The sequence below is a fragment of the Grammomys surdaster genome, unplaced genomic scaffold, assembly GCF_004785775.1.
Source record: "Grammomys surdaster isolate TR1022 unplaced genomic scaffold, NIH_TR_1.0 125606, whole genome shotgun sequence".
Lineage (NCBI taxonomy): Eukaryota > Metazoa > Chordata > Mammalia > Rodentia > Muridae > Grammomys > Grammomys surdaster.
The window spans coordinates 1,716,082-1,741,487 of record NW_021620449.1 but is presented as its reverse complement, the minus strand read 5'-3'; the positions used below and the strand labels follow the sequence as shown (position 1 = coordinate 1,741,487).

The window sequence follows — 25,406 nt, the reverse complement described above, 5'->3', positions numbered from 1 at the left end:
GTAAGAGGCACAAGCATCTCTCTCCTTAGGATATCCTCATTCCTGCCTGATGATCACAGGGAGCCAGTCCGTAGCTGCGAGCATTCAGGTGTTCCCTGGCACCTTCTCTCTCTCTCTCTCTCTCTCTCTCTCTCTCTCTCTCTCTCTCTCTCTCTCTCTCTCTGTCTTTCTCTCTCTGTCTCTCTCTCTGTCTCTCTCTCTGTCTCTCTCTCTGTCTCTCTCTCTGTCTCTGTCTCTCTCTGTCTCTCTCTTTGTCTCTCTATCCTCCACTCTGTTCCCTCTCTTTCCTTTCCTTGTCTCTATCTGAATCCCACAAAAGGAGTGTCAAAATGGCTTGGCATCATATGGTAGACATGTCAGGCTTCCTCCTCAGTCCTCCAGATCTTTCCCATGATGTTCTGAGGTACCCACTCCACACCTCCAGCCCCCTAAGCCCTTGACAGACCAATTTGTCATTTGACAAGCCGGAGGACTAGGTGACCTGAGTCTTTCCCTCCTCTCCCCTGGCATGTGACTTCTAAGTGGAGACCAGAACTCTGGTGCCAGGGGACACATTTTTACAGTCGTGCCCTCTGGCTCCCGGGAACCAATGCTTTTGTAAAGCGATTCTGACATAATCAGAATTTGTTCTGATTGTTGGGAGTGGAGGTTTGGAAAGTTTGTCAACTAAACCTACACTTATGGTTGTGTTCCTGTTCACTTCCAGCACCAGCCCTGCCCCACCCTTGCCGGTTCTCCACACTGTCTACTTGACTTCTTTCCTCTGTGACTCCTTGTGTGGTTTGTTGAGCTCAGACGTCTGATTCACGTGCTGAACTGAACTATATCGCTGTATGCAGATATTCTGATATTCTCCCCTAGAGCCTGGACACTTGGGAAGGGACCAAGTGTGTATGTGGAGGGACCTCAATCATCTTTTTGCTTTCTGGGTTTCATGGGCCCTACATGCACACGATACCCTGGCATAGATACAGGCAGAACACACATACACATACAGTAATAAGGAAAGTTTAAAAATCTGATCTGTTGGGCTGGAGAGAGGGTTCCGCAATTAAAAGCACTAGCTGCCCTTCCAGAGGTCATGACTTCAATTGCCAGCAGCCACATGATGGCTCACAACCATCATAATACAATATAATAGGATCTGATGCCCTCTTCTGGTGTGCACGAAGATAGAGCATTTATGTACATAAAATAGATTTAAAAAGAATCTGGCCGGCTGGGAGGCAGAGGCAGGCGGATTTCTGAGTTCGAGGCCAGCCTGGTCTACAGAGTGAGTTCCAGGACAGCCAGGGCTACACAGAGAAACCCTGTCTCAAAAAACCTAAAAAAAAAAAAAAAAAAAGAATCTGATCTGCAAATATAGCCCCGTGTCGTTCTTCATTCCCCACTCTCCACCTACACCCCAGGAAGCTCCTTTCAGCATCTCACCGTGCTTAGGTGCAGCTAGCTTTACTGTGGCATTTGGTTGCTTCTTTAAAAGATTTTATTTTAATTGAAAATATTATTCATTATTGTTTTTGTTGTCACTGGTGTGTGTGTGTGTGTGTAGGTAACATGTTCCATGCCATAAGTTTGAATGTCAGGGGACAAGTTTCTGGGAGTTGGTGTTGAGCCGTGGACCCTTCATGGTGGAAGAACACAGTGAGAGGTTTATGTGGTTCTTGTTTTTAATTGCTTATGATCCCAGCAGTAAGATTCTATCTCTTGAAATGTATCTCTTGAAATTCTATCTCTTGCCTTCGTTGTATCTCACTCTATCTGTCCACAACAAGAAAGAGAGGACACTGAGGTGCCCACTCTTAACCCAGCCAATCAATAATTCGTTATCCATGGAGAAATTATACTTCTATAGAGGATCTGAGTTCGGTTCCTGGTACCTACACTAGGTGGCTCACAAGCATCTATAACCCTGACCCCACGGGAAACTGAAGTCAAAGCCTCCTCGGGTACCTGTACTCACATGCACACACCCACACATACACCTACACACCACACACACATCATATGCACCACACACATATACACACACCACACACACATCATATGCACCACACACATATACACACACCATACACATACATACACACCACACACACACATCACATACACCACACACATATACACACACCACACACACACACATCACATACACCACATACATATACACACACCACACACACATACACACACACCACACACATACATACACCACACACATACATACATACCACACATACACATCACATACACCACACACATACATACATACCACACATACACATCACATACACCACACACATATATACACACCATACACACACATACACACCACACACACACACTGAAAAATATGTTTGGAAAGCCCAGTCTATGTGCATATGGAGCTGACATATGTTTTTTTTTCCACAGGTAACTTTATGCTGCTCCCCAAATGGGACACAAAGTGGTCGTGTTTGATATCTCTGTTGTCAGAGCCTTATGGGAAACTCGAGTCAAGAAGCACAAAGCATGGCAGAAGAAGGAGGCGGAAAGGCTGGAGAAGAGCGCCCTGGAGAAGTACATTTTGGTGCCTGTTGTGTGAGCTTGGTGGGAGTGGGCAATCAGGCAGATTGCTGTGTGCTGTGGGCATTCATTCAGGCAGGTGACTGTGTGCTGTGGCGGAGGGAGCTCTTTCACTGGGATCTCCAACTCCTAGGGCCACTTTGTCCATACACTTCATGACCTGTGTGCTGAAGCCATAAGCACTTTAACAGAGACACCCAAAGTTGTGAGGAGTTACATACTGTTCCTACACCATGCTGGACACAAGGAGGACAGAGATGGTACAGAAATCCCTCTGTACTAAACAGTATGAGGCCACTTAGCCTTCCTCACTGAACTTGCTCACTCGTCCACCCAAAGCTTCTGCTAAGCACTTCCTTCATGCATTTTTAGCTTTTGCCTGATGTGCTGAATTCTGGGTAAGATTCATTGTGCTCATCCACAGTGAATTAAAGTGAAATGAAATTGAAATGATGTAATCTGAGTACGAGAAACTCATGAAGTGTGAGTAAAAGAGTTCTGTACAAAACCTATGTTGAGTGGCTGCGGAGATGGCTCATGATTAAGACCACTTACTGCTCTTGCAAAGGACCAGGGTTCAACTCAAACCACCTGTAGATCCAGCCCCAGGATGTCTGAGGCTGTCCTCTGGCCTCTGTGAGCACTACATACACTCCGTGCACACACACACACACACACACACACACACACACACACACACACACACTACTATGTTGAGGAGCTGAAGAGATAGATCAGCAATTAAAAGTGCTTGTTGCTCTCTCAGAGGACCCAAATTCAGATCCCAGGACCAGGCTGGCCTGTTCACAACCTTCTGGAACCTAGCTACAGGGAATTGAAGCCTTCATCCATGGATATTCATCTATACAAACATGGAGCCAGGCGGTGGTGAAGCACACCTTTCACCCCAGCACTCAGGCAGCAGAGGCAGGTGTATCTCTTGAGTTTGAGAATAGGATTTTTTTGAGACAGGATTTCTCTGTTTATCTTTGACGGGCATGGAACTTGCTCTGCAGAACAGGCTGGCCTTGAACTCACAGAGTCTACCTGCGTATGCTGCCAGAGTGCTGGGATGAAAGGTGTGCACGACCACCAGCTTTTGTGTGTGTGTGTGTGTGTAAGTATTTGTTAGCTTTAAGTTAGCAATAAAAGGTGTAAAGTGTGAACCAATCAATCAATCAATGTATAATCTGGTTTTTTTTTTAAAAAAAATCAATTTAGCATCGATTCTCGGCCTTTTGGCTAAGATCAAGTGTCAAAAAGTCAATTTAGCATGTATGCTCATTTGCCCTCTGTTACTGCACACCTGTGGAGGTCAGGTGGCAACTTGCAAGCGTCAATTCTCTCTTACCATGTGGGCTCTGGAGCGTCAAACTTGGGTCATTAGGCAGAGAGTGTCTTCACTGCTGAACCATCTCACCAGCTCCATTTGTTTTCAGAACAGGGTCTGAGTAACCCAGGGTGTCCTTGAACTCCGCATGTGATGGAGAATGAACTTGAGCATCTCATCGGCCTGCAGCCACCTCCCAAGTGCTGGCATTAAAGGCTATGTTTATATGGGTCTGCAGTCTGTGATATAGAAAAGACACAGGGCCCAAGGGCTACCTTCTCACTATGTTTCCTGGATCAGCCTTCATATTCAGTTTCAGAAGCAAGAAAAACAGGCAAGGGAATGTCTCTGCAGGAAGAGGCCATTAGCGCTATATCTATGGATCTGAATTTTGATCCCTGGGACCTGCATGATGGAGGGAGAGAAATGACGTCTTTGAGTTGTCCTCTGGACAACTGTGTTTCAGAGGGTGGCATTGAACTCATGATCCTCAGAGTTCTTCTCGTGATAGAAACCTTTGGTGCTGTGTTAATTATTGAAGTGATTACTGAAGAGCAAGGCAGCATATGTCTGTAAGCTCAGCACCTGGGAGGTGGAGACAGGAGGATGAAGAGTCTGTGGTCATGCAAAGTGAGATCAAGGCCAGACTGGGTTGTAGGAGCCTCTGACTCAACAAAACAAACAAGATGGTGACACTTGGAGACAGACCTAGGGAGTCACCCACAGAAATGTGGGGATGAGGAGTCAAAGGCAAACATGACTCCACAATAGTTTAGAAGAAACCACACTTAAGCAAATGCATAGATAACATTAGTAGAAGGTTTAGCCAAAGATTCCATCCCTGGCGGCAGGAAGAAGAGGTCAAGACAGAGCCTAGGTAGCCCACAATGGGAAACCAGGTTCCAGGGAAGTGGAAGATGGAGGCTGCTTATTTCCCCAGGAAATAACTTGTGTTCTGCTTCCTGTCTTAGGATAAAGGAGGAGTGGAACTTTGTAGCCGAGTGCAGGAGGAAGGGCATGCCCCAGGCCGAGTACTGCAAGAACGGCTTTGTGGACACCAGCACAAGGCTCCTGGAAAAGATAGAGAGGAATTCAGTCGCCAGGCAGAGTGCACGAGTCAAGGACAGAGACAAACGGAACAGTCCATTTGTGTTTGAACTTTCAGGGACACAGTGGAAGGTGAGTCGAGGTGTCTGCCTGCTTGGCTGCCTGCCTGCCTGCCTGCCTGCCTGCCTGCCTGCCTGCCTGCCTGCCTGTCTGCCTGTCTGCCTGTCTGCCTGTCTGCCTGTCTGCCTGTCTGCCTGTCTGCCTGTCTGCCTGCCTGTCTGTTATAACTGGACACCCATGGTTGTGCTGTGGCTGGGGTTGAGCTTTAGCCTTGATCAAACGAACGCTCCTTTTATATGCATTGAGAAAAACCTGTTCCTTTTTTCAGTGCTGGGGATTGATTCATGGCTTCCAGCCTGAGCCACAACCCCAGCCCCTCTTGTATGCATGGGACTGTGGCAAGAATTAAGTCAGTGAATGTTTTGTGAGCTACAGTTCTCTCAGACTGAGATTATCCCATGAGCCTCCTTGCTACTTTCCTTTTGCATTTCCATCATTTAGATCAGTAGGTACACAGATGGTGCCTATCTACTGAACTCAGGTCCTCAGGCTTAGTATGTACCCAGTGAGCCATCTTGCTGGACCAGAATGTGTGTGTGTGTGTGTGTGTGTGTGTGTGTGTTTGTGTGTGTGTGTGTGATGTGGGGGTCAGAGGACAACTTTGGGGGAGTTGGTTTTCTCTGTCCCCCATGTTGGTTTCAGGGGTTGGACTCTGTTGTCAGGCTGTGGCAAGCACCTTTACTCGATAAGCCATTCCACTGGCCCTCCATTTTATTTGTTTTGCGTTAACCTCCCTGTCCCTTGATCTGTAGACCAGGGTGGCCTCCAACTCAGAGATTGGCCTGCCTCTGCCTCTGAATGCTGGGACTAAAGGCATGTGCTACCACATTCATCTGATATTATTATTGTTGTTGTTATTTTGGAACTTGTTATGTAAGTCAGGTTGGCTGGCCTCAAACTCAGAGAAATCCACCAGCCTTTGTCTTCTGAGTGCTGGTATTAAAGATGTCCACCACCACGCCCAGCTCACTTTATTTTTATGAGAAAAGGTTTCTTACCGAATTGGAAGGTTACCTTTTTATAAAAATTGTTTTGAGATTTTACTTTTTATTTTATGTGCATGGGTAATCTGTCTACACGTATGTAAATGTACCACATGAGTGTCTGGTGCCTATAGAGACGTGAAGAAAGTGTCGGATCCCCTAGGACTGGAGATACAGATGGCTGTGAGCCAGCATGTAGGTGCTGGGAACTGAATCCAGGTCTTTTCCATATTCTGATTACTATATACATTAAATAGTTTGTATAGTTAGCTATATCTGGAGATATGCTCTCACTAAATTGTCCAAACTGGCCTCAAACTTATGATACTCCTGTCTCAACCTCCCAAACAGCTGGACTTTCAGGCCTACACCACTAGACCTGACTAGAATTTGATTTTAATATTGAAATAAGGCTAATCTGCTATTGTGATATTAGTGTCAACCACCCTTGGCTTCTGTAGAAATGGCCACAGTTTGGCTCTGATGTTCTCACATGCCTTTCATACTTGGCCTGTCAGGCTTGGTGCACACGGAGGAGCTGCCTCTGACTGATGCTGTTCCTTCTATTTCAGGAGTTTCCTGATTCGCTGAAGGAGCAGACACACCTCAGAGAATGGCACATTCACAGCACCCTCATCCAGGTCATTCCAAAGTACATTGAGCTCTTTCAAGCGATGAAAATTTTGGATTTGCCAAAAAACCAAATCACGTGTCTTCCAGCTGAAATTGGTAGGTTACTCGGCAGGAATCTCCGGTCACTGCTGGTAGTGAGCAGGCAAGTAATCAGCAGGGTGACACAGTGCAAACACCACATTTCCTTCTGCTCCTGGGTGTCCCTCAGCGGTTTCCCTGTTCCCAAAGCTGCCGATTCACCGTGGCTCTGTCCTCTTTGGGACATAAAGTACCACGATCCACCTGCACGGCTCAGCATCAGTAGATAGTTGACAGTTGCTTAGAACCCTGAAGTCATATGAGTGGGCAACACTTCAGGAATTTTTTTGTTGCCGGGTATGGTGGTGCATACATTTATTCCCAGCACTTGGAAGGCAGAGTAGTAGAGACATGTTAATAACAAGATTATTATAAAGGAAGGATAAAATGTATTGTGTCTAAGTAGTCATCCATTGATAATATAGTCATCCACTGATATGTTTAGCTTAGTTTATGTCATTTTGTTTGATCAACATTTAATAATTGTTTATTTTTGTTTTTGTTTTTTTGTTTTTGTGAGACAGGGTTTCTTTGTATAACAGAACCCTGGCTGTCCTGGACTCACTTTGTAGATCAGGCTGTCCTTAAATTTACAAAGATCTGCCTGGCTCTGCTTCCCAAGTGCTGGGATTTAAAGCATGCACCACCATGCCCAGCCAACAGTTAATAATTTTTGATCTTTCATTGTCTGGTTGAATCTTCTTAAAATGAAGTTACAATGATTATTGATGTCTTTCTTTCTTTTGGGGTCTGAGGAACTAGCACACATGTGTCTAGCTCATGGGCTATACCAGGTCCAGGAAAGCCATGAATGTGGTCCAACACAAAATCAAAAACTTACTTAAAACACTGAGTTTAAAAAAAAAAAACCTCACTGCTTGATTCTTGAACTTTGCAGATGACACTGCCATGTCCCAATGTCTAAAAGTCGAACATTCCTGGGACTGACCCCACTCTCACATGTCCTAGGACACTAGACCAGGAGTCACTGGACAGTTATCAGAGGCTTTGTCTGACCTGTTACTTTGTTATGTGCAGTGTGGGATGATTACAAGGTGCCCTGGTAAGACGGTTCAACAGATAAAGGTGTTGACTGCCAAGACTGACAAGTGACTTCAATCCCCAGTACTCATGCAGACCCGTGGAAGGAGAGCGCTGTGACCTCTCTGCAAATTGCCCTCAGATTTCCATATGCTGATCCTCCTGCCTCAGCCTCCTAAGTACTGAGCTAACAGACATGCATTACCACACCCGAGTTAGGTACTGGTGTTTTAAAAATTCCCTACAAAACTCTCATGTGCCCCCAGCAGTGATGGGCAGTGGAGTGGGGGTGGGTCTGAGGGAAGGGCTGAGAGCAGCAATTGGGTCATCACCTGAGGCCAGTGTGTGAGCTGGGCAATCATTTGGCCAACCAACGTTTGTAATTTCCTTAATGATAGCATGGAGATCGTGCTGTACAGACTGGGTAAATTCATCAACACTGAAGTATTGGGTACCTCATTCTGTTATTCAAAGTCCTTGTGATTTTTGGAGTATTATGATTTATTCTTATGCTAGTTTCTAGGTTGGAGCTGGCTGTAGCTGGCTGCCTATATTTTCAAACAAGAATCAGAATTAGGGGACTGGAAAGATGACTCAGCAGCTTAGAGGGCCTACCTAGGTTTGATTCCCAGCACCCACATGGCAATTCATAATTGCCTGGAACTCCAGTTTCAGGGACGATCTGATGTCCTTTTCTTCTAACACTAAAGACTCCCACGTGTATGTGGTGCACATACATACACATACAAATAAAATAAATATTAAAAATAGAGTCAGAACTAGAATACAGCATTTTTCGATCATTCTGTTCTCTTGGACATGCTCACACCCCGCTTGACTTATATATTTGACTTATATATTCTTTGGGAAGCATGACATTACAACTGAAAGAATGCAGATGTAAAAGATAAATGGTGCATTACATGCAATCTGTAAGCCGTGTGTTCCGTTTAGTCATTTATCACACACGCAGAACTTTGTCCATATTTCTGTGTCTAGCTCATGCCCTGTTAGAGCCCACCAGCAAGCACCGCATTTTCTGCTATCCTAGGACCTGCATTAATCTTTACAGTCGGGGCGTGTGATTCAACTCTCATAGGGTTTGCACACCAAGGGTGCCTGGTTGGACAGAGGACAAATCCCCTTTACACCTTGCGGTGGTTTGAGTGAGAAAGGTTGGTCCCTGTTGGTGGCGCTGTTTGGGAGAAGTGGAATCTTTTGGAAGTGGAGCACTGGGGGAGGAAGTACGTCAGTGGGGGCGGGCTTTGAGGGTCTATAGATTTGTTCTACTTCTTGCAGCGGGAGAACATGTGATCAGCTAGCTTCCTGCTTCTCCTTCTATGTCGTTCCCTTTCTGCTGTTGTGGATTTTCTCTTTGGAACCATAAATCAAGATAAGCCTTTTGTTTTTTTCCTTTTTTCCTTTTTGATTTTTTTTTTTTTTTTTTTTTTTTTTTTGGTTTTTCGAGACAGGGTTTCTCTGTGCAGCCCTGGCTGTCCTGTAACTCACTCTGTAGACCAGGCTGGCCTCGAACTCAGAAATCCGCCTGCCTCTGCCTCCCAAGTGCTGGGATTAAAGGTGTGCGCCACCACTGCCCGACTCCTCTTTTGATTTTTAACATATTATTTGTGTATATCGGTGTTTTGGCTGTACATGTGACTGTACCACATGCATGCAGTGCCCGAAGAGGGCAGAAAAGGGTGCCGAATCCCCTAGAAATGGAATTAGTGGGTTATTAGCTGCCGCGTGCATGCTGGGTGAAGAACCCAGGACATCTGGAAGGGCAGCCGGTGCTCTTAATCTCCGAGCCCAGCCATCCCTGCAACCTCAAACTGTCTTCTCCAAGTTGCTTTTGGTCATGATGTTTTATTACAGCAACAGAAAAGTAACTAGTCCACACCTTAACTTTAGTATCACCAGGGTTGGAAGAACTAGGGAAGTGACACCGACCAGCAAACCCAGCGCCTACAGCGGAATGCTCGGACAAAAGCCGGAAGTGCCTAAGATGAGCAGACAGCTAAAGAAGAGCACTCGAAATACAAACACAGAATTGCTTTATATCTGCACACCTCTTGTTGTTTTCACTTTTGGTTCTTTTGTTTTTTTCCTTTTCTTTCTTCAAATTTCTTTTTGAGACAGATAGGTTCATTATGTAGCTTTTGGAGACGGGCTCGTTGGGTGTGACATAGTTCCAGTACTAGAAATGGGGCGCTCACTGACATGTCTGGGCTCCTTGTCATTAGGTGAAGGTTTCACGCCTGAGATTTGTTTCTGTTCTGTTTGGTTTTGAGAATCTCACTGTGCAGATCTGGCTGGGCTGGAATTCATAGAGGTCTGCCTTTCTCTGTCTTCTGAGCAGGGAGCTTAACGGCCTGTACCACCATGCCTAGTTTGTTTCTTTTCTTAAAAAGACTTTGAAGGACCAACTCAATTGAGGTTAACATTTTGTGTTGCCAGGTCGCTTGAAGAACCTGAAAGAACTCAATGTGAGTTTCAACCATTTGAAGAGTATTCCCCCGGAGTTAGGAGACTGTGAGAATCTAGAGAGGCTGGACTGCTCTGGGAATCTGGACCTGATGGAGCTGCCATTTGAAGTAAGAAACAAACACGTCTGCCCTATGACTTGATTTATCTAACTTAACGACATGGAGCGCTCTGTACTGGGAGAAACCTTTACTCAAACCTCTGTTGTTTTTGTTTATTTGTTTGTTTGTTTTTTAAATTGCTAGGTTGTTCTAAAGCTTTACGTAAAAATATGAGTTGCCAAGCAACTTTGAAATAGGACAAAACTCGAGATGCAGTTTCAAAAGTTACTATTATAAAGTCACAGCAAAGAATTAACGGAAAGACAGACAGATAGAAAAAATGAAACAGAATTGAGAGTGCAGAGATAAACCTCTATAATATATTTACATATATACTGTAGTTTTATTTTGAGATACAGTATTACTATGTAGTTCTGGCTGGCCTGAAACATGCAGTGTAGACTGATATTAAAGGTGTGCATCATCATGTCCAATTATATTGGATTTACAATCTACTGAATTTTCAACAGAATCACCCAGATAATTCAATAGAAAAAGGACAACCAATTCAATAAAGGGTCTTGGGAAAATTAAAACCCTCGCCTAACTCCATATATATTATGACATAAGTGAGGAATTTGAGGAATACCAGACTTAAAAGAATGTTACATGAACTTTCCAGAAAGAAAAACTTGTAGACATACTATGTAGATTGACGGTTTCCTTGTGATAAAATTGAGAGCAACATAGGAGGAAGAAAATCTGAGCATAGATGATAGAGGTATCCTGAAGTTGGGTTATGGTCCGCTGTACATCTGTGATGGGTGTGTTTCATGCCATGCAAAGTCTACCTCTTTAAAGTCTGGGGAATTAAAAGAAAGGATTGCTCGAGTGCAAATGACTGACGGCACCACCTTGAGCTAGGGTGTGACGGGGCGATGAACGGAGGTAAGGTACAGTGTCAAGATACAGAGTCAGATACAGAGTGTTCTCTGAAGGATTTGTCTAAGGATTGCATTAGGGACAAGGGAGCAAGACAGAGAAAGACGACATAGCTCACCGCCACCCAGAATGTCTAAGTAGAGTTGGAGTCGCGGACTGGAGCATTAGAGCATGCGCAGATTTGAGCAGCGGATGTTGCGTCGTGACTTTACCATTGCCAAGCTCATCAGGGTGAGATGAGTGGCTGGTTACCAGGTGCTGCCTCCCACTCAGCAGTGTTCAGGAAAGCCAGCGCTTGTGACAAATTTTGCAAGCAACAACCATCCCCAGCAGATCCTTTCTGTTAGCACAAGATATCCCTTGAGTTTTATTTGGTGATAAAAATTGTTCATTTTTCTCTGTTGTACTTTATCAGATGATCATTTAAAATCTTGTTTTTCCATAAATACAGAGTGAATCTAATGTCTGTTTTTAAAGTTAGTACATCTCTGAAGTTCTATCTGTGGGACCACGTCAGCCAGTTAGGACCATATGAGAAAAGATTTACTCCTTTATTTCCAGTCTTGTCTCAGTGAATAGTAAATCAAGATCTCCATTCTAGATGACAGATATTATCTACTAAATAGGCATAAAATTAAAATATCTTGTGCGAGATTGAGATCTTTTGCTTCATCTTCTTTTATTAGTATTTCTAGGGCTAGGGTTGCTGCTAAGTTGGTAGAGCCTATCTAGTATGTGCAAAGCCTTGGGTAGGCTTTATCTCCAGAACTTTATGAAAACTAGGTTTGGTGGCACAAGCCAGCAACCTCAGAACCTGAAGGTGGCGGCAGGAGGATCAGGAAGTTCAAGAGTATCCTAAGCCATATAGGAAGTGGAAGTCTTGTCCGCATCACATGAAACCTTGTCTAAAAAAACCAAAAATATATGCATTATATAATTTCTATCCTTAGAGTAAGGTTTTTGTCTGGTGTATTAACATTTTCATAGACCTTATGATAACAGGGACAAGGTGATTGAAATGCCCAGAAGGTATTATGGATTTTGTCTTTTTTAAAATAATTTATTTTTATCTTATGTTTATGAAATGTTTTTGCCTGCATACATATATATCATATGTGTGCAGTACCCTCAATAACCAGAAGAGGGCACCAGAACCCCTTGGAACTGGTGTTTGAGATGGTTGTAGATATGTGGTTGGTGGGAACTGAGCCCAGGTATTCTGCAAAACTGCAGGTGCCCTTAGCTGCTGAGACCTGAGTATCTACCCATCTACCCACCCACCCACCCACCCACCCACCCACCCGCCTATCTATCTATCTATCTATCTATCTATCTATCTATCTATCTATCTATCTATCGCTCTATCTATCTGTGGGAATATTTTTGTATATATGTATATATGTCTATCACATGCATGCCTGGTGCTCTCAGAGGCCAGAAGAGAGCACTTTGTCCCCTGGAACTGGAGTTACAGATGGTTGTGAGCTATATGTGTGGTTGTGGGCAATGGAACCCTAGTCTTCTGCATGCCTTAGACCACTGAGCCGTCTGTCCACCTCCAGATTTCATCCTTTAAAACCTCTTTAGGTTGGACAGTTTCTTTGGCCTGCCTTTCAGCTCTCTGATTTTTTTTCTTCTGCAATTTTGAATCTGATATTAAACTCTTGTAATGGATCTCTGTCTCTGTCTGTCTTTCCCTTTCTCTCTGTCTCTGTCTCTCTGTTTCTCTCTGTCTCTCTCCCTCCCCCCCACCTCTTTCTCTCTCTCTGTCTCTCTTAGAGTCGAGGTCTTCCTTTGTATCCCAGCCTGAGACCTCAACAACCAATCCTTTTTTGCCTTAGCTTCCTGAGACTGGAGTTTTAGGATAGTTGTTTCAGTCTTTAACTCTAGGATTTATTTGTTTATTTGTAACTTCCATAATCGTTTGGGCCCTCCCCCATCAATCACCAATAAGCAAATATTCTATAAGCTTATGGATGCATTTTCTCAGTTCAAGTTCTCTCCTTTCGTATAATGACACTGGGATTTTTAGTCAAATAGAACTTTCAGTTTCAGTGTGCTTTATGGACGTTTTGCTTTGCCACTGATGAAAGTAACTAATGGAAAAATGCTTCTTGTTTTTTTTTTCAAGATTTTTTTATTTTATGTGTGTGAGTACACTGTTGATATCTTCAGACACTCCAGAAGAGGGCATTGGATCCCATTACAGACAGTTGTGAGCCACCATGTGGTTGCTGGGATTTGAACTCATGACCTCCTGAAGAGCAGTCAGTGCTCTTAACCGCTGACCCATCTCTAGCCAGAAACTGCCTCTTATATTCATGGAACTTCCTTCTTCGTTGGTTAATGCTGTTGAGAGATAGATCAGCAGTTAAGAATGCTTGTTGCTCATGCAGACCATCTGAGCTCATTTCCCTGCGTCCGTGTGTCTATATATATAGCTCACAATACCTTACCTCTAGCTCCTGGGAATCAGATGCCCTCTTCTGGTCTCAGCATACATGTTCGTGTGTGTGTGTGTGTATGTGTGTGTGTATGTGTGTGTGTGTGTTTGTGTGTGTGTGCTGGCCCCACCCATTCATTAAAAAAATCCAAACAAACACAGTATTTTCTTTTGATACATTAACAGCCCCTTAGTTGTGATCTCTGTTGCTGTGATAAGATACTATGACCATAGCAACTCTTGTGAAGGAGAGCATTTCATGGGGGCTGGCTCGCAGGTGCAGAGGTTTAGTCCATTGTCATCATGCTGGGAAGCATGGCAGCATCTAGGCAGACATGTGCTGGAGAAGGAGCCAAGAATTCTATGTCTAGATTGCAGTAGGAAGAGAAAGTGAGCCAGCCACCGGGCCTGACTTGAGTTTCTGAAATTTCAACACCCACCCCTAGTGATGTAAGTACTTCCTCCTATATGGCCACACTTACCAACAGGGACAGACATCCTAACCCTTTCAAATAATGCTACTTCCTATAAGCCAAGGAGGGCCTTCACATTCATTTTTCAGAATTCCAGACAAGAACACATTCAGAACGTGTGCCTTTGGTAGAGCGTGTTTGGCCCATGAAGATGGGATTCGTGTTAAGGTAAACATGGGCATGAGCCCCACGCCTTTCCCTTCTACTTTGGTCCAACTTACTCTGTGTTTCTAGTAATTTTGAGCACTGTGTTTTAGATTTCTTTATGACATTATTTGTCTTGTGTGCACGTGTGTGTGGGTGTTTGTGGAACTCAGAGGACAACTCTTGGGAGTTGGTTTTCTTTCCCTAGTGTAGGCCCTGGGGATTGAACTCATATCGTCAGGCTTGGCTGCAAACACTCTTATCCACTGAGCCATCTTGGTGGCCTGCAAATGTGCCTTGAGAGGTCACTCTGATTTTATTCATGCACTCTCCAAATAAGTAAGTTAAAAAGGAAAAAGCTCTTGTGTTTCCTAGTAGCTACCAAACATTCATAACAATTCCAGATATGCAACATCTGTTCAACTTTATTCAAGATTCATAGGTTTGCAGTGAGGTAAATATATATCTCTCCATGTGTTTGAGTTGGCACCTTGCAAACAAGAACTGTGGATATAAAGCCATAACAGAAGAACCCAACCTGCTCAGCTACCGAAGTCACACAAGATCAATCTTTATCATATCACCTGACCCTTGCAAATGTGGATTTCCTCAAGATTTGTCAAGCCTGATGCAGTTCTTTCTCACCACGCCATCATACTCTGTAAGAGTTGAGCTTTCTAGTTGGCCATAGTGGCATACACCTTTAATCCCAGCAGTGGCACACTGATCTCTGTGAGTTTGAGGCCAACCTGGTCTACATCGTGAGTTCCAGGACAGTCAAGGTTTTCTATCTCAAACAAACAAACTAAACAACAACAGCAAGGAGAGACTTGAACTCTCTGTCTTTTGTGACTTTGCACATGCTGCTTCCCCACCTGGGAGACCCAATTCCAGTCTTCTGTCCTCTGTGAAATCCTTTTGGACCCCTGATCGCCTCTCCATCATGCTGCTGGACAGAGTCACTCTTTAACTTCCTGAAAGCTGAGACTTGTCAACTCTTACTACATGAGTTAATTGCTTTGCTCATTTGTAAAAATATTACCTCCCAAGGGCAGGCAGCCATAATGTGCTTCTCACGTTAGTATCCCAGCAGGAAGCACAGTGAATGCTATGCAGTAGGTGCTCTGGAACACATAGTAGGTCTGGTCTGTGATACATATACTCATGGATGCTTTTGAGAAACAAATGTTATTCTAAACATTAGTAGTTGAATTTTTTCCCTGTTTTCACAAGGTGTATTAGTGACGTGTCTTGATGCCATTACAAAACATCTGATAAAGGAAGCTCTTGGAAGGAGGGCTTTACTTTGGCTGCACTTTGAGGGTACCATCCATCATGACAGGAGCTGTGGTACCGGGAGCTTGAGGTTGTCACTTCTACTGCGTAGTCAAGCTGAGAGGGAGGGAAGCTGATGTTCAGCCTGCTTTTCCTTTCTGTGCAGCCTAGGACCCCAGCCCAGGGAACATGGCAGCCCCGCCACAGTTAACTCAGTCTACATTGTCCCTGCCTCCCAGATGTGCCCAGAGGCTGGTTTCCATGGTGACTCTAAATCCTGTCACGTTACCAACCAGGGTTAACTGTCACAGAGGGTAATTAGAGTGTTCTCTTCTTCCCTTCTAGTTAAGTAATTTGAAGCAAGTTACATTTGTGGATATCTCCGCGAACAAGTTCTCCAGCGTTCCGATCTGTGTCCTGCGGATGTGTCGTCTGCAGTGGCTGGACATCAGCAGCAACGATCTGAGTGACCTGCCGCAAGATATAGACAGGTAGCTACTTGCATTCTAAGGTGAGGTGTATGAATTGATTACTAACGCACTGAGACCATTAGCGCCCTATGCTAGCACATAAATATTCTTTGAAATCAACTAATTTTCCCGAGTTTGTTTCTAGGAAATGATGGAATAAGACAGTTTCCATTGTGTATTGCACATATGTGCATGTATGCATTTGAACATGTCTTTATTGTCTTGGCAAATTTGATTTGTTTCAGTCATCTATCTATCTATCTATCTATCTACCTATCTATCTATCTATCATCTATCTATTTATCTATCTATCTATCTGTTTATTTATTTGTGTAATGACTGATTCTCCCCTGTTAGCCCAGGCTGGCTTGGAACTCACTATATAGACCTAGTTGATCTTGAACTTGCAAAGATCTACCCGCCTCTGCCTCCTGAGTGCTGGAATTAAAGGTGTACACTTAAAAACTGAGTGTGTGCATGTGTGTTTGTGTGCATGTGTGCGTGTGTGTGCGCACATGCATGCTTGGGAATAGAAGTCAGAGGTTGGCTTGTGGGAATTGATTCTCTCTTTCCACCATGTGGGTCCAGGAGACCAAATTCAGGTTGTGAGACTTGGTGGCAGGCACCCTTGCCTGCTGAGCTATCTCACTGTACCTTCCTTTGAGACAGAGTCTTACAAAGTAGCCCAGGTTAGCCTCAAACTCATGATCTTCCTGCCTCAACCTCCCAAGTCCTGGATCCATAAACATGTGCCACCACAAACAGCTTCGAAGAAATTTTTGTTTTCTTTATTTTTTGATTTTTGAGATAAGGGGTTACTCTGTAGCCTGGAAGGACTCAGAACTCACAATGTTCCTGAATTAGCTTTCTGGGTGCTAAGATTACTGATATGAACCTCTTATAATTTTTTTTTCTATTTGCATGTGTGTCTGCATGACAGAAGAAGGCATCAGATCCTATTACAGATGGTTGTGAGCCACCATGTGGTTGCTGGGAATTGAACTCATGACCTCTGGACAAGTAGCCAGTGCTTTTAACCTTTGAGCCATCTCTCCAGCCCTGATATGAGCTTCTGGTCTAGGTTTCATCTTTCATAGAATAACATTGTTAATTTTACTTCACAGAGGTTGAAAAGAAAACTTATTGTGTCTAGAGACATTACTATATATAGAAACATTACTCTGCTTAGAAAAACACCAGTGAGGAAAATTTTTTATTACTTTTCATCTATTAATTTAAAATGTGTAACTAAACAGAATTGACGTGGTAGTTATGTTGTTAAACTATACCCATGCAGCTATTTCATTTTAAAAAACAATTGTTATGTGCTGGGGGCATGGCTCAGCGGGTGACATGTCTGCTCTGTAAGCATGAGGATGCAAGTTGGGTCCCTAACAGTCCTGTAAAAGCAGTGTGCGGCTACCCCCAAGTGTAACCCCTCGTGCTCTTGTGAGCAAAGACAGGCAACTCCTGGGAGCTTGTGGCAACCAGTCTAGCCAATTGGTTACCACTAGATTTGGTGAGAGACCCTGGCTCAGAATATAAGATGGAGAGGCTGGTCAGATGTCTCAGTGGTTAAGACCAATACTCTTGCAGAGGACCCAAGTTCCATCCCTAGAACCCACATAGGGTAGCTCACACCTGCCTGCAACTCCTGGCCCATGGGATCTGGCTCGCCAGGCAGCTACACTCTAATGTACTTCATCATGTACAGATACACATAAGTGTGTGTAATTTAAAATGAAAAAAAAAAACATTGAGAGAAAGTAAAGGGGCTGGAGAGGTAGGTAGCTTGGCTATAAAGATAGCCAGTATAGCCAGATGCGGTGGCATACACTTTTAGTTTGAGTACTCTGGAGACAGAGGAAGGTGGATTTCTGTGAGTTCAAGACCACTCTGGTCTACATTTCAAGTTTCAGGACAGCCAGGACTACATAAAGAGATCCGGTCTTGTCAGGCAGTGTTGGCTCACGCCTTTAATCCCAGAACTTGGGAGGCAGTGGCAGGCGGATTTCTGAGTTCCAGGCCAGCCTGGTCTACAGAGTGAGTTCCAGGACAGCCAGGGCTACATAGAGAAACCCTCTCTCGAAAAACCTAAAAAAAAAAAAAAAAAAAAGAGAGAGAGAGAGAGAGAGCGAGCGAGACCAGGTTTTCAAAAAACAACAAAATAAACAAGAAAAAAAGAGTATTTAACTGTTATGCTAGAGGACCTGAGTTTAGCTTCCCAAATACACCCACACTGGGAAGTTCATAACTGCCTGTAATTCCAGTGCCAGGGATCTAACACTCCGGCCTCTGTTGGCACCTGCACTCATGTACACATAATTAAAAAACATAGAAGGTAGATTGAGTGATTCATGCATTCTTTCATGCCACTGGTACTATCAAGCATGTGCCCACACACAAATAAAAATAAATGTAAAATGTAACCTGTTCTTTAAATAGTAATTATTGCACTGACTGAAACATGTAAGATAGAAAGATAGACAGATACATTCACTCATTCATTCACTCATTCATTCACTCATTCATTCACTCATTCACTCATTCATTCATTCACTCATTCATTTGTGCCACTGATATTATTAGGCTTTCTATTGCAGGGCCTGGAAGGCAAGCTGGGCATAATGGATGAAAAACAACCCATGTCCTCTTGGAGTTTAGAGTCTTACTACGAATATGTCAATAAACTTTTAGGGTTTACAGACTGGTGGTGGCTTAGGCCTGAGGTCACTCCAGAGAACATCTCTCTACTCTTTGTCATGAGGAGTGAACACGGCACTTCCTGGGCTAAGGAGGCCAAGTGACACGTGTTTGTGTTTGAAATGACAGAGGAGGGCTGAAGAGATGGCTCAGAGGTTAAGAGCACTGACTGCTCTTCCAGACGTCCTGAGTTCAATTCTTAGCAACCACATGGTGGCTCACAACCATCTGTAGTGGGATTTGATGCCCTTTTCTGGTGTGTCTGAAGACAGCGACAGTGTTCTCACGGATATAAAATAAATCAATCTTTTTAAAAAAAAGGAAATGACAGGAATTTTTGGAGATATTTGTGGTATTACACAAGACATGGTAAATGAATGAAAAACAAAATAACAAAAACAAAAAACAATCTGCGGTAAGATCTCCAGACTAGAATAAACTAGAGAGCAAAAGAAAATAAACATAAAACATATTTTTTTTGCATTCCCTTTTGTTATGTGGCTTTCTTTCTTCTTTAATGTTAAAAAAGAGAGAGAGAGAGAGTAGGTTGTATGAAAGGAAACAGACTGCTCAAATCCAGGAACCCTGGGAACTGCAGGAGACACTTAGGAGTACATTGATTTTTAGGCGCAGCGTGGCTTGTTCTGTAACTTGTTCTTGTAATCCATGTCTTCCGTGGGTAATTAAATCAATAAAAAGTAAAATCTACATAGTTTCATGCATAATTTAAAAAAAATCATACCTTTGTGTAAATGTGAAGTGTAAGGTCATGATTGCACACATTTTGGTGGTAAATAAGCCGGGCAGGCTTTCCCTGCGCCGAGGCGTTGTAGTTTCCTGGGGGTGGAGTCGGACCTGAGCTCTTGCTTCTCCGCAGACTGGAAGAGCTACAAAGTTTCCTCCTGTATAAAAACAAGCTGACCTACCTTCCTCAAGCCATGCTCAACCTCAGAAAGCTCACCTTGCTGGTTGTCAGTGGGGATCATCTGGTGGAGCTTCCGACGGCCCTCTGTGATGCCTCCACGCCTTTGAAGTGAGTACACTGGAAGGAGAGGGCTCCCAGGACCAGCACCTCTCCACAGGGGCAAGAGCCAATCGCCTCTAGCTCCATTCAGTCGTTAGATTAGATTAGAGCCTGATTAGATGACTCCTGAGAAACTGACCCTACTCCACTTTCCTTTTTTTTTTTTTTTTTTCTGTTTCAAAAAGCTTTATTTTCACTTGGTCCTACTCCACTTTCTACAGGAATTTGAAGGCGTTTGTTTGTTTATCAAATGCCCCGAGGAGTATAAACATTAAATTTATAGAGCTACAAACACCACTTACCTTTGGACAGCATAAGGTGGGAGCACAGGCTAGACCTCTCATTTGTCACATCCCTGTTGCCATGGATAGAGTAGACACTGTTCAAGGGAGCCTTTTTGTTTGCCTCATCTTTCTGACTTCCTCAGTGAACCCCAAAACAAAGACAAACATCCATGTAAAGGTTATGCAGGCTCTGAGGTGATGTCTTGATCACTCCTGAGTGGACAGAAGACAAGGCAGGAGACTGTGCGCTCAGGAACCTTCCCCTACATCTTCATTTATCATTGTGAAGAGACCAAGACCAAAATTCTTGGGTGGTGTATTGTGAACAGAATAGTAGAGGAAAAGGGAATTCTGATTGGCTGACTCGTGTCTCTTAATTTCTATTGGACAGGGTCTCCTGTGGCTCAGCCACAGATTTACTCCGAAGTGGAGGATGACCTTGAACCCCTCACCCTCCTTCTTCCAGCACCCGAATATTGGGAGTACAGGCTTGCACAGTTTATGTGAGGCTTGGGATCAGACCCAGGGCTGTGTGCAGGCTGGGGAGGCGCTCTGCCAACCCAGCCTCAGCCCCAGGCCCCGAGCCTTGATTAAAGAAAAAGAATGATGAACTTCATGTGGCTCAGTGGAGAAGAGGAAGAATGAATAAATGGATGAGAGAGAGAGAGAGAAAGAGAGAGAGAGAGTGTGTGTGGGGGGGCTCTTTACATAACCCTGCTATCCTGGAACTCACTCTGTAGATCTGTAGACCAGGCTGGCCTTGAACCCACAGAGTCAGCCTGCCTCTTTTAATTTTACTTTATAAAAAGCTGTATTTATTTTATTGTATGTGTGCATTTTGCTTGCCTGTATGCATGCATGTATAACCACATGCATACCTGGTACCCTCATTGATCAGAGGAGGACATTGAATCCCAGAGTTCCAGATGGTGGTTGTGAACTAGTATGCAGATTCTGGGAATCAAACCCAGGTCTTCTGGCAGAGTAGCCCGTGCCCTTGACTACTGACATCTCTCCAACACACAGAAGAGGAGCTTTGCTGCCGAACATTCACAGTAAACACATGTACTTTCTGTACTTTTCCTACAGATTTATAAGTCTTATGGATAACCCCATTGATAAGACCCCAGGTCAAGACTCTGATGACACAGTAGAAAGCGAACAGGACCGCCAGCATTTTGATAAAGAATTTATGAAAGCATATATTGAAGACCTTAAAGAAAGAGGTGAGTTGGGACTATATGTAAAACCATCTGAAATGACATAAATCAAATTGTCAAAAAAAATTTATTTGTGGCTATTTGTGAACCAAAATGATAGCACACACACCATTGATCCCAGTACTCAGGAGGCAAAGGCAGGTGGATCTCACTGAGTTTGAGGCCAGCCTGGTCCAGCTCCACACAGAGAAACTCTGTTTCAAAAATCAAAACAAAACAAAAAGTAAATAAATAAATATCTAAGTATGTATTTATATTTTTTCTTTATTACAGAAGCTGTTCCCAGTTACACCACCAAAGTGTCATTTAGTCTTCAGCTTTGATTTGGTCCACCAGAAGACCACAAAATCTTACTGCCCTGTGCTCTAAATCTTTCTATATGCGTTACCTCTTATTGAAATTGCAGCTTGTGCTTAATTTAAGGACAATGTCTAGAAACTACCATCATCACTGTTAAGAAAAATAACATTCAAATTATTGGTAAATTTGCTTATATGTTAACGTTAGCAGACTAATACATATACTTGTCCTAAATACTGCATATTTAATATTTTAGGAAACACATTACTTAAAAAATTATGACATACAGGGCAAGTTTTGCAACTGGATGCATTACGTTCAGGAATCAAGGGCTAGAGGGCTGTGGATGAAATAGAGAATTTACAGATTTGAAAATGTTTCAGTATATGGTTTATTTTTATTGAGAACAATGCTCCTTGGGTCTAAACAAGTTGCTACTTCCACATTGCAAATTCTTTTTGCCAAGTATCTTTTAAGTTGTACTTTGTCTCTCAGGAGAGCCTGAAAGTATGACTTAGGTCTTGAGTGTGGAAAGAAAGGCTGATATATGGAGCGCAGCCGGCACTAGATGCTCAGACAGCTCGAGCCTGGGAAGATCGGAACGCTGTGCTTGGTCTTGTCCTGAATGCTCACCTGGTGGTCCTCAAAGAGCAGAGGAATGCCTTCAGGGCTCATTCCTATAGGTGTTGGGCAGAGCATGGAGACCACATGGGAATCCCACGTTGACTTCCACTTGGGAATCACAGGAGGGCTCTGACCACTGGAGGGCAGCCGTGGGCTGTCAGGAGCCCCTGGGATGTTAATTTGCATTGGCAAAGCCAGGGCACTCTTCTGGGCTCTGTTCTTGAATCACGTTCACATCGCTGGAAGAACTGTATAAAGCTTCTATTTTTATACTGGTGTCTTAGGCTAAAACAAACAGGAAGTGGCTGGTTGTACTGAAGAGAAGAAAGAAATATGTATTGTGTGTTTGTGTGTGAGTGGACTCCTTCTGCGTGTGGTCCAGTGCAGCCCACCACATCCTTCGCAGTGAGGAGAACATTCTGTGTCAGTGTTGTTAGATGCCATGAAGTCCAGGGATGGGCCACTTAGTGTCTGAAAAGCCTTGAAAACTAAATTTTAAATGCAATTTACTTAAATAGTCACGTGTGGCTACCATACTGCACAGCAAGACCTAACCAGTTAGGTTGGGGTGGAAGGACGTTGTCTGTGATTAAAAATAAACAAATAAAATAAATAAGGGGGTTATTTTTACTTTTTTTTTTTGTAACCCGAAGAACCAATTTGCTCTCAGAATCATGTAATTTAAAAAGGTACCACATACACACAATTAAAAAAATCAAAACCCTAAAACAAAAGTGTTAGAAAGGCTGGGAGATGGCTCAGCGGTTAAAGCTGTTGCTACCCAAATCTAAGAACCACCTGCAATTTCCGTCTGGGTGCCCAGTGCAGACTGGTTAGCTGGCCAAGCCTACCGGAAGCTGTTGTTTTGATACCGGAAGCTGTCGTTTTGAATAGGAGATACTGCCTCAATAAATCAAGTGGAAGGATGCTAGAGTGTGATTCAAACTCCGGCCTCTCCATGGACACACGCATACAGGCGCACCCCACACACATGCAAAAACATGCAACACACAGAAAATGGAAAGAAGAAAGATTAATATTGGTGCTTCAGTATTTTCGTCTTTTGCCTGTCGGTAGTTTGAACGGTCCAAGCGTTTTTATCCTCGTCTCAGTAGAGCGTCACTTCCACAGAAAGCAAACTGTCCAGAAGCAGGCTAAAGGACGAAACATCTTCCCAACACTTAAATTGATGGTTAGTCCTACTCGAGTGACTGTAGGATTTTATTTCATACTCAAGTACCTGCTTTATATCAAAATATGAAAACTAAATGTGAAAAGATGGAAGTGTGGAATTTCACACAAATAGACTGTTCATAAATTATGTAAATTGTAATAAAACCAGCCTTTGCGTAAAAGCCTTGTTCCCTGTGTGTTCATGTGTGTGTGTGTAGCGTGTACCACCTTGTTGTTTATTACTATTCTTACTATTGACACGGTGCCTCTCACTGAACTTGTAGATTACTGTTCTGATTGCACTGACTGGCCAGTGACCGCCAGTCATCTGTCCGTCTCAGCGGCCCCCACTACCCCGCTCTTGCGCATGCGCAGAAGGAATACATGACCCCATGTTTGCTTTTCACTTATGCTGGAGATCTGAACTTGGGTCTTTGTACCTGAGCGGCATTTTCAGCTGAGATCTCTCCCCAATTCCCAAGTTGGACTTTTATAGGACTCTCCTTCTCCCTCTCCTTCCCCCTCCCCCTCCCCCTCCCCCTTCTCCTTCCCCTCCCCGTTCTATCACACAGTAGCTCTTATTCCTATCACACAGTAGCTGCATGGAGACCATTGAGAACCTAAGTGTTCACTTTACTACTCCTGTCTCAAACCCTCTCAAACTGACATCGAAATGTGCAGAACTTGCTGAGGAGATCCCAGATTCAAGGCTTCTTGAATGGTTCTGAGTCCTCAACACTCCAGACTCCATTCTTTTTTTGATAGGTCAAAGTCATGCCTTTTTTTTTTTTTTTAATGTATTTAGGTAAAAGTCACATCAGAAAATTAACTATGTGCTGAACATTGTGGCTTATATCTGAGACTCAAGCACTTGAGAGGCCAAGGCAGAAGAATTGTTGTGAACATTGGGCTAACCTAGGATCACCTAGTGACTTCCAAACCAACTTTAACTACATTGTTAAAGATCGCAAACCTAGCCTAATCCTCCCCATGGCGAGAGAAAAACCAAAGAAAAGAAAAGGAATTATTTTCTTAAGAAGTTTGTTTATTGATGTATATATGAACGTTCTATTTACACATATGCCTGCATGACAGAAGAGAACATCAGGTGCCATTATAGTTATGTTATGAGCCACCGTGTAGTTGCTGGGAATTGAACTCAGGAGTTCTGGAGCAGCACCTGGTGCTCTTAACCGCTGAGCTGTCTCTCCAGCCTGAGGAGACTAACCATCTGAAGACAGGAAGTTTAGTGCATGGACAGTGCTGAGAGGCCGCTACCTTTTCCACCAAATTCCCAAATATCTTCATCATTCTTCTCCACAAAGGCCACATTGCTTAAACAGTGGCTTTATACTTTCCCCTTTCTCCAGTTCTGATAGCTAACTCTGGACTCTACTGATTTTATTGACAAGGGGATTACGCAATGTGTGACTTTTTGGGGGATGTTGTAATTCTTTTTGTTTTCCCACTCAGGGTTATTTTTTCAAGGCTCAAATATTGTACTTTATAATAAGTACCACAACAATAACAATAAGATTAGAAAGAGCAAGCAACATAGTGGACTCTTTGAGCAGCTCTCGCAGTAGAGCCGGATGGTCTCAGAGTAGCACGCGCAACAGCCCAAGATGATCTTACAGCAGCCCTCGCAGCAGGCCCCACAAACCCCGCAGCAGGCCCCGCAGCCCCCGCAGCAGGCTCCGCAGCAAGCTTTGCAGCAGGAAGACTGGCTTTGTGGGTGGATATGGCTGCTTCTCTCTACTTGGCAAGTGGTGTTTGCTGGTGGTCTCCATGAGGAGGAAGTGGGTGGGGCATCAGAGGAAGTGGGTGGGGCATATAAAGAGGATGCTCGCAATGACTTTGGGGTCTTGGATATGGTGTTCTTGTTTGCCACATGTGCTGCTCCGCTGCTGTGGATGGGAGAAGGCATTTGAATGACACAGCTGGGAGCAGGTGAGCTTACTACTGACAGCTGTTGGATTGTCAGTCTTGGAGTAGTTGATGGTTTTGAG

The 25,406-nt window shown here is 43.8% G+C and overlaps 2 protein-coding genes across 5 annotated transcripts in view; one reads left to right on the top strand and one right to left on the bottom strand.

Moving 5' to 3' along the window:
- The first annotated feature begins 2,434 nt into the window (after positions 1–2,434).
- Lrrc2 (leucine rich repeat containing 2) lies at positions 2,435–21,623 on the top strand. Its single transcript, XM_028787127.1, has 8 exons — positions 2,435–2,559; positions 4,867–5,074; positions 6,618–6,774; positions 10,255–10,391; positions 15,945–16,090; positions 19,650–19,805; positions 21,170–21,306; positions 21,574–21,623. The coding sequence occupies exons 1-8, from the start codon at positions 2,435–2,437 to the stop codon at positions 21,621–21,623; spliced, it is 1,116 nt and encodes a 371-aa protein (XP_028642960.1).
- Positions 21,624–24,421: 2,798 nt separating this feature from the next.
- The window catches only part of Rtp3 (receptor transporter protein 3), a 4,583-nt gene continuing 3,598 nt past the window's right edge, over positions 24,422–25,406 (bottom strand). For all 4 annotated transcript variants that reach the window (XM_028787108.1, XM_028787111.1, XM_028787110.1 and 1 more), the window contains one exon: positions 24,422–25,406. This exon ends at the window's right edge or, in 3 of these variants, runs on beyond it. In XM_028787108.1, the coding sequence (XP_028642941.1) occupies positions 24,902–25,406 (505 nt within the window). In that variant the 3' untranslated portion in view covers positions 24,422–24,901.

Coding starts and splice junctions, on each gene's coding strand:
- Lrrc2 (XM_028787127.1), top strand. CDS start 2,435: ATGGGACACAAAGTGGTCGTGTTTGATATCTCTGTTGTCAGAGCCTTA. Junction 16,091..19,649: donor CTGCCGCAAGATATAGACAG/GTAGCTACTTGC, acceptor GCTTCTCCGCAG/ACTGGAAGAGCTACAAAGTT. Junction 19,806..21,169: donor GATGCCTCCACGCCTTTGAA/GTGAGTACACTG, acceptor CTTTTCCTACAG/ATTTATAAGTCTTATGGATA.